We start from the raw sequence: 9,531 nt of genomic DNA, 5'->3' as shown, positions 1-9,531 counted from the left end.
ATTTATAGAAATATAAAAAACTGGCTTGGTTATTTTTGCACAAAGTTTTAGTTTCATTGTTTTGTGCAAAATTTGAATCAAAGTTACTATGAGAGGTTTCTCTCTCTGATCTGTAAAGCTGATCTTTGTGTATATTCTGCTTTACCAAACGTAGCTCAGTTAATGCAGAGGTTCTTCAGCTCTCACTGTTTGGCTCTTCTCTGTGGATTTGCTCACAACCTTGGGGAAATAATCATATTGGCATCAGGCTTCATTTCTTGAGATTTTTGTCTTTCAGTATGTCACATAACTTTCTCAGAAGATGCAGGTTGCATATGTTTATTCTGGTTTTATTGTGCATCATATAGTAAAATGTTAGCTAACTCAAGTAACACAAACCTGGAGTTAAAAGAGATGCCATGCCAGCTCCCACATTGATTTGGGTTATTTTAAACTATTAATTAGTGGCAAGCAAAGGACACCTCTATTGGGACAAACTAGGTATGAGTTTCTTTATTTTCATGTAAATTCATTTCAAACAGTTACAGCATTGCTTACAAATTATCATGAATGCAGTTTTTATAATTAATACATTAAATTGTTGTGTTTATTGTCACACTGCAGGAATTGTGCAAAATAAATAAATAAATAGCCCAAATAAATAAATAAGTTGATTAGTTATAGCCTATACATGTACCCTTAAACATACATTTAAAGTTTAAAAATAAAAACACAATAAAAAAATTATTTGTTGACTACCATTAAATAATTAAAAGAAGGCTACAATACAAACTTAAAATGTGCTTCTAGCCTATGTCATGCAGAAAGGTTTAATTTGGTTACTTACTGGAACCCACATTTGCTTGACTCCTAAAAGAAATTATTGTAAACTTTGTGAATCCTTGTTCTAGTGAATGTTAAATTAATTACTGTAACTGAAACAGAATTGCAACACTTTTTAAAGCAATTAAATAATTCCACTAAATATGGGTAAAGGATTTACACATAACAAAACTAACACTCTGTGTAGCAAAAGATTTGGGCTGGGAAAATTTACATTTTTAAACTCACAGTTTGCAAATGTTAAAACATAACAGGGTCATGCTTAATGACACCATTGCTACATTTTTGGAACAAAATTATTTCCCAAATTAGTATTTGATCCTCACATGTGTTTTGATGTAAAAATATCAATGTAGGCTATATACGTTTAAAGTACTATCCATATAAATGAAAAAAAATAATAATTAAGGCACTTTTCTGTAAGTGAAATAAAAATGTAACAGTGGGCCTTAGGTGTCAACTTTCTTCTGTATTATTCACACGATAGAGTCATTTCAGGAATAGATAAATTATTATCCCAAATAGTCACATGAAGCTGACAGAAATGTCAGAACTCTGAGGTTAACATGCTGAAGTTCTAGTCTTCTATAATGCAGGTCAATGCCACTGCATTGCAGAGCTCTAAAAATGCATTTGCAGGTATTCTGCAGGGGGATGTAGGAAAATCCCAGGACCATAAAACTTTACAGTGTCAGATAGATGTTGAATGTAATCACCTGTCTTCTTCTTTTCCTGTCTTGTTAGAAAGAAAGGCTTCTCAAAAATGCCGAAGCCAAGAAAATCAAGGGATATGTATCTGATAAACTTATAAAGAAACAAACAACAAAAACAACATCTATTCGCATCGACTGGAGCTTCAGTATTAAATTCTGCGTAGCCGACGCGCGCGTTGACGTCGCGCATTGCGCTGACGTCACCGTCTCTCTTCTCCGGTTAGGCGCGCGCGAAAGTATCGGAGTGAAATCTCACGAGCTCGCACTGGTCAAACCGAACAGAAACTCTCCTAAATCTTCAAACATCTGCTAAAACAATGTCGGACCCAAAGGTAAGCGAGACATCATCTTCATCTTCTGTCACTTTCGGACCGCGAGAGATGGTTATTTCGGATGTTTAGTTGGCGATAAATGTTTTATACGGGTCTTTTTTTAACAGAGAGTGAAAAGCACTTGTTTTTTCCTCTACCTACGTCGCACGCTTAAACGCTAGACGTTAAACCCGCACTTTTCTACTTTCTATTCTTGATATCTTGTAATTATACGCTGTCAAAGTCGTTTGTTTATTTAAAATCACGCTACACTGCTCATAGCAGCTGTACGTTGACGTCCTTTAAATGAAAATTATATGTGCATTTGTGTTCGTCACTTACTTAAACATAATAGACAACCAAATAATTGTTTTTATTTACGTAATACAAGTATCCACGGCATGTTCCAATTAAATACTGCTCATAATTTGAATTGAAAGCTGCCATGCTAAGACACTGTTAGCTTGTGTGTGTTAGCATCGCTAACATGCCGCACATGTGAAGTTCAAACTCAAAGCCGGTTTATTTGCAGCTTCCGGGTTCATTTGCGTGTTTTAACTGTATTTGCTCAGTTGTGTCAAAACAGTGGGTTGAGACGGAGATTCAAACACTTAAACACCTTTAGGCCGCTTATTAGCTTCTGCTAGCCTGGGTGCTAACTGAATGTCCATTTCTGAGAAACTGATATAACTCACCCCTTTAGACATGCATATCTGATATTGAGTGAAGTAAACTGTTTAGCTTAATACACTTCTTAGTATTCTTAAAATGCTGACTGACGAAACTTAACTAGGAGGGGTTGAACCGGTTTAAAGCTTCACATGTGTTGAAGATCTGCTGCAAGAGTTGGTAGGAAAGCTTTTGAATAATTCAAGCTAAAAGGCCCTCATGGATGTTAGACTAGTGATTAGTGGATAGCAAGAGCCTGAATTCCAGCGTGTGAGTTCAAGTTCACGGCTCAGCACCAGTTGGTGTAAGTTTGGTTGCAGCAGCAAATTTGGAGACAATAGGCCAAACTCCAGAGAATGATCCCTCCAAATCCTACAGCTTTTCACTGATCTGATGAGTAATGTGGAAGCAGGATCCCCACAGTCAGATCCGGACAGTGTGAAGCTCAGCAGAACAAATGCCATAGTAAATTATTCTCAAATAAACAAAAAGGAGTCTAATCCTGAATCATGACCAACTGCAGTAGGTCATTAGCATATTTATTTTCTGATGTTTGATTTACAAAAGCTGCTGTTATTAATTCCCCCTCCAGGAGGCACAAGATGATCATGAAGCAACCCCGGAAAATGTAGAGGACTCCAACCATGACCCTCAATTTGAGCCCATCGTCTCCCTACCTGAGCAGGATGTTAAGACCCTAGAAGAGGATGAGGAGGAACTTTTCAAGATGTAAGTCACTACCCAATACTAAGCAGGTTCAGATTTAAAGGTACACTATGCAACTTTGTTTTTTTTTTGTTCAAAATGAACTATTTAAATGAGTCAGTACAACATCAATCCTTCCAAACCGTGTTTTTGTCTTGCACTGATTCACTATGGTAAGCCTATTACAATTGTTTATATTTTAGAGCTGTTGGGATGCATGTCTCGTCATACTCCTAAATAGAGACAAGTTGCTTCGGGCTACTTTTGACGCCTGTGTGATGTGGGAGTGGCATAGGTTAGTTGTCACAATGAGCGAGAAAGGTTGACATGGAAAACACAAAATCAATCTTGAACCGCTGGGGAGTCACCAGTTAAAACAAAAGCAGAATAGAGGAGAGTCTGCTGGTAAAAAGAGAATGTGACAGAGCTCGTAATAAAATGAGAATCAACATTGGCTTGGCCAATTTTGTTGCTCAACGGGTGAAGGTATTTTATTGAACAGATAAATTTCCATATGTAGCTCTCTAAAGCATTATCTATTGTGAAAGGTTATTCATGCGCAGTCGCTAAGAGCCGAAGTGTAACAAAAACAATGTTCTGCAAAATGCATGCAGTTTTGTTTCTTAACCACTAGTGAGCTAAAAGTTACATTGTGTAACTTTTAGAAAGGTTTTCATTGCAGGGGTGGTAGATATGGCAAATCATATCACGATTTTTTTCAAGAAGATAACGATTCACAATTTTATATATATATTATGGATGTCAATTTACACAAATTCTTATGATCAATTGTCATTTAAATTAACGATCGATTAATCATTAGCCTTAAAACTGCAATATGTGTCTACTGCAGTGGCATATAGCCAACAGCATGACGGTGCTGTTTTTTTTTTTTTGGCGGTTCTTTTTTGAATGCTACTGTTCATGGGGTGGTTGATTGATTTCACTTTTCTAACTTTAGTTAGTGTGTAATGTTGCTATTTGAGCATAAATAAAGTTATGATAAACAGCAAAGTTATGATGCTCAATGTTCAAAGCCAAGGAACATATTTTCTTTTAAAGAAATTGCTTTTTAAGGACTACAACAAACGGCTGGTAGGGACTACGTGACATTCCTCCCGGGTTAGTGACATTACGAACCCTAACATTCACATAAGCCCCGCCCCCGGGAACGCGATTTATAGATTATCATGACAGAATATGCTTATCAATGACTAGAAGATAACTACATAAATTCATCAACTAACCATTCAGAAATGTTGTCTACATGTTGTCACTTCTTGAGTCTCCATCTTTCTGACTCCGGTTTGAACATAAAAGGCTAAAAGTTTTCAAAATTTTCATTTTGCATGTCTGTGTGAGGTAATCGAAGTTGCTAAGGACACAAGTTGTTGTAGCTCCGCCCTCTGTGCCGGAAGCAGCAGCTCATTTGCATTTAAAGGGACAGATACAAAAATGTGCGCTTTTTGCTCACCCTCAAATAGTGACAACTTTAACATGCTATATAAAAATATCTGTGGGGTATTTTGAGCTAAAACTTCACACACACACTCTGGGGACATCAGAGATTTATTTTACATCTTGTGAATAGGGCATTATACCACCCCTTTTAAATAGACCTACTGTAGCTGACAAAATAAAGTCTTCGCTCTATAAATTAACTATAGATTGATTCTTAATAAATAGCTTAAATTTATTCAGTCAAGCATTGGGTGATAGTCTATTTTCTTTTGTTGTTTGATTAACATTAATTAATTAACATTAATCAAACAATATTAGGCTGCTACTCCAGCCATTTTGCACGTACCCAATACATTGGAACACATACGATTTCTTTTTACAAACAATTCACTAAAGACATACCCGACTGTGTTTACGTGAGTACTCGCCAGGACGTGCATTTTTACATCAAATTTTGACTATTCAAACCTAATAATCCGCGAAAGAGAACTGAAGTCGCGATCACATGCTGTGTGAAAGGCGTGTGCTTCAGGTCTGAGCCCGGCAGCACGAGCTCGTTCTATGCTTTATTTTCTCATGCATGTTTCTTTGTCAAGCGCTGCGCGTATATATTTTACTGTTCTGCTTCCATTGTTTAGTGAATGTAAACAGTTGAAGCAGAGCTCTGCACACACATCATGACTGGCTGACATACATCGATGCAAATAAAGAAATACTGCTCGTATTATTTAGAGTGCCGTCACTCTTAAAGTACCGGTACTAATAAAATTTCATATCATACCGTTTTTAATAGCAGGATATCGCGATACCTTTCTAGTACCGGTATATCGTGCAACACTACTCAGATGCCTGTCGTAATGTGTAACTCGTGTTGTGGACGTGTTCCACGGCAACTTATCCCAATGAATTCACAAAGATTTATTAAAATAGCATTCTCATAATGTTATGTAAAATTACAGTCCCAATCATAGTCCCATAATTATAAGTCGTGCATTGCTGTTTGGGCTGTGTGCGTTGAATGAACACCAGTAAACTGAAGACCTTTGCTAGCTGGTTATTTAACTCAATGAAAACACATCCTATATGAGATTAATTAGATGCATACAAAACAAACGTATTACAAATTATATCTGCACAAAATGACGCTAATGTTCAAGTGAACTTAGTTCACGTTGTGTGCTAGTCAGAATGTGTGACTCGTGTTGTGGTTGTGCTCTTCCTGAAGCTACGTGCAGAAACAAGACAAAACAGCGTTTGATTTCAATACTGTTCTCTTTATATGTTATGTAATATTACAGTCCCGATCATAGTTATTATTAGCTGTGCATTGCTGTTTGAGCTGCATGCACTGAAGCAGAAGCTGTTTTACTACTATGTTAATTCTTAACCAAATGCATCCTATATGAGATCAATCAGATATAGGCCTACACAAAATAAACTATTACAACTTACATTTGCACAAAACAACAAGGTTGCGAATGTGTGGTCAATCATGAAGGTGTAACTAGCCCTACGTGCTCCCTTTATTTCTCGTGTCTGCTTTACGTGTTTTGCAGTTGAGCAGTACGCATGCGCATGACCTTGCTTAATCGACCATTGATACGTTTTATTGATTAAATTATCAACAAAAAAATAAATTATTAAAAATAATAAACTTATATATATATATATATATATATATATATATATATATATATACTTTTTTTAAAATAATAGGACAAATACAATAAAATATACAAGTGAAATAAACAGTGCTTTAATTTTTTCAGCTGCAGCTTTTCAAGCAAAAAATTGATTGAACAAATGAAAAAATAAAACACTACATAGACTTCACTGTATAAATGATTCAAGGATACTCACCAATATGGGCATTTTGACAATTTTATCTGTATTTGTCTGTTCGAGTGCAGTGATGTGCAAAAGAGAACTGCTGCGTGAGAGCTGTGAGAACTAAATTTTTGCTGACATTTATCTTCATGTTTTTTGTAGGAGGGCAAAGCTGTATCGTTTTGCCAGTGAGAACGACCCTCCCGAGTGGAAGGAGCGTGGGACGGGTGACGTCAAACTCCTGCGACACAAAGAGAAGGGTACCATCCGCCTTCTCATGAGGAGAGACCGCACCCTCAAAATCTGTGCCAACCACAACAGTGAGTGTAATCGTTATCTGTCCTCCTGTTAATTTTCCAATCATGTGCTGGCATTAACGCATGAATTGAAATCCTGTGCTCTAGTTATGCCGTTGATGGAGCTGAAGCCCAATGCAGGCAGTGACAGGGCCTGGGTGTGGAACACACATGCTGACTTTGCAGATGAAAAACCCAAAGCAGAGATGCTGGCTATTCGATTCCTTAATGCAGAGAGTGAGTACAAATGAACATGATCTCCAGAACAAATCTCAGGGATTTTGTTAAAGTAAAATTAATTGAAGCCCTACAAAATACAGAAATAAACAATAGTAGTGAGTAGCGACAGAACTTTTCTTCCATATTGTGACTTGTATGCGAGTGAAACAAAAATATTAGGTGGGGACTTGATTCTGTCTATTGATTGGATGGAGGCAGATCTGAACGCAAGCTTGTAGTTGATTGTAATAATGGGGCGGGGTTTAAGCTGGAGACGTCCGGCAACATCACTAGAGAGAAATGTCCTTTCTCTAGAAGATTACAAGGCCAATTTTTGAAAAAATTAAACTCATGCATGTATGATTCATTCATAATAAGTGAAGATGCATTTAGGAAATGGATACATTTCCATTTTCCGCAGACTTTAAATGATACTAGTTGTGAATAACATAATAAATACAATGCATTTTCAAATTTTGATCATTAGTGTAACAGACTTCTGCTTTTTTTTGTGCCCTTTGTTTCCTTTGTCTTGCAGATGCACAGAAGTTCAAGATGAAGTTTGATGAATGCAAAGAAGAGGCCAGAAAGTCTCTAGAAGGTAAGATGATAGCATTTTCTACCATGGTTATTGCAGACTCACTCTGTTTAAGACTGACACATCCAGCCTTAGACTTTTTCTGTCTGCTACAGTAACATGAAGATTGTTACAAACTGCCTTGCCATTCACTTGGGAGGTGACCGTATCTTCTCAGACATTTTTTTTTTCTTTCATAAATTTAAGCTTGAGTTGGAGTACTCTTTGAAGCGCCTTCAACCTAACTGTTTTAATTTCGTTTCACAGGTAGCATGAACAGCCCTAACAAAGTGGCAGAGAAGCTGGAGGAGCTGTCTGTGAAAGATGACAAGACAAAGAGTTCAGAGGACAAGAAAGAGGATGTGAAGGAAGAGAAGAAAGAGGAGAAGGCTGGTGAGGAGAAGAAATGAGCCCGGAACGTCGCTTCATACGGATCCTCCACTTGCCATTTACCCCTTTTATACAACAGACTCTGAAATTGAAAAATTGGACACTTTTGTTTTTTTCTTTTTGGCCTCTTGACTTCACAAGACCTTGGTGCCACTCTTAATGCGTCCATTTCTCAATCATCAAGTTGTTGTGAGCTTTTGTCCCATTCACAAACTCTCATATCACCCTTCATTTTCTCATTCATTGTGGACCAGTCGTCAGTCATCATGTATTTGTGTATTTACACGACATGCTATGATACAAGGCTTGTGCTATTGATTGATTCCCACATTGGGTAACTTCTTTTGTTGTTTTTCTTTTGTACTTTAAAGAGTTATATTGTGAGCGTCTAGATGAGCACTGTCTGATATGAGAGCGGGCTGTCTGAGTTGATAGGGAGTATGAGTATCTGCGATCTTTGACTTTTCCTTACAATAAAGTCACATGAGGAACATTTGGCTTCTCTGTGGCTTGAATTTACTATTGAATGATTAAAATGATTCATTTTCTGTGGAGGGCTGCATCTGGCAAAAAAAAAAAAGACTGCTCTGAATAACTGAAGGAAGTTTTATGAGTATGACCCTTCTATTATGAGTGTGACCCTCTTCTGTTTGAATTGGAAATCAAGAAAATAAAGAATGGTTGACTCCGTTATCACTCGAGTGTGGAAAAGCAGTGAGGTTTTACAAAGTTGAAACCTGTTGTCATAATGCACATTAAGTTCTTTTTAAAAATATATAGGGAGATAAGTAAAGTAGGTACTGTATCACTAATGAAATACGGTTTTCATTCCATAAGGCTTGTTGCAACTTAAATTCCAACAAACAGCATTGATAAAGATTTACAGGCCATGTCTAAGGTTTATCTTATGTAATATTACAACGACTGCATGCACAATAATTTGGTCTCTTAGACATTGTTTTGCTTTTTATTTTATTTTGAATGTACATTTTAGGAATTGCGGTTTTGATGTGTTTGAACCGCACAATTTCCACATTCCCAGTTTTGAGTATTTTTTTAATAAAAGCAAAAGGGTCCCTTAAGTTGCATTTGGCATGTGATGAATGACTTGAAATCTCACATTTTATAGTGGTTACTAAATATACATCATGTAAAAGGGTTGTGATCAAATCAAATTAAAGACTGATGCTTTGTCATACATCAGTGTCTGTATGGCTTCCATTCAAAAGCCTAATGGGGCAGATATGATTTTTCAGTTTGTGTAATAGCTTATGATTTGGAGATGTAAGTCATGACACAGGTATTTGTCTACTCATTTGATAGCACAATACAATTTAAACCCGTTCAAATTAGTGTTTAAAATCATACTGATTGTGATTTATACAAAAAAAAGAAAAACGTCATATTGCAGCATATTGTGTTTAGATCAGTACATTCACAATTGGTCAGAAGTGAACGCTTTTGATTTTTAACCATAATATATAAAAGTATTATTAAATGGTTATTGATATTAGATTGTTCTAAATAATATACAGGGGATT

The 9,531-nt window shown here is 36.5% G+C and overlaps 1 protein-coding gene across 1 annotated transcript; it reads left to right on the top strand.

The window, feature by feature from the left end:
- The first annotated feature begins 1,727 nt into the window (after positions 1–1,727).
- Positions 1,728–9,188, top strand: ranbp1 (RAN binding protein 1). Its single transcript, XM_084114602.1, has 6 exons — positions 1,728–1,867; positions 3,108–3,244; positions 6,671–6,828; positions 6,913–7,041; positions 7,562–7,624; positions 7,868–9,188. Exons 1-6 carry the CDS (start codon positions 1,853–1,855, stop codon positions 8,008–8,010), a joined length of 645 nt encoding a protein of 214 aa, XP_083970728.1. The 5' UTR covers positions 1,728–1,852; the 3' UTR covers positions 8,011–9,188.
- Positions 9,189–9,531: the final 343 nt, after the last annotated feature.

Source organism: Abramis brama (genome assembly GCF_963993115.1).
Source record: "Abramis brama genome assembly, chromosome: 5".
Lineage (NCBI taxonomy): Eukaryota > Metazoa > Chordata > Actinopteri > Cypriniformes > Leuciscidae > Abramis > Abramis brama.
Note: the sequence above shows the minus strand (reverse complement) of the source record. Positions and strands in the feature narration are given on the sequence as shown.

Excerpts from the sequence above, each read along its gene's own strand:
- ranbp1 (XM_084114602.1), top strand. Across the intron at positions 6,829-6,912 it reads AATCTGTGCCAACCACAACA|TTATGCCGTTGATGGAGCTG; the intron begins GTGAGTGTAATC and ends CCTGTGCTCTAG. Across the intron at positions 7,625-7,867 it reads GGCCAGAAAGTCTCTAGAAG|GTAGCATGAACAGCCCTAAC; the intron begins GTAAGATGATAG and ends TTCGTTTCACAG.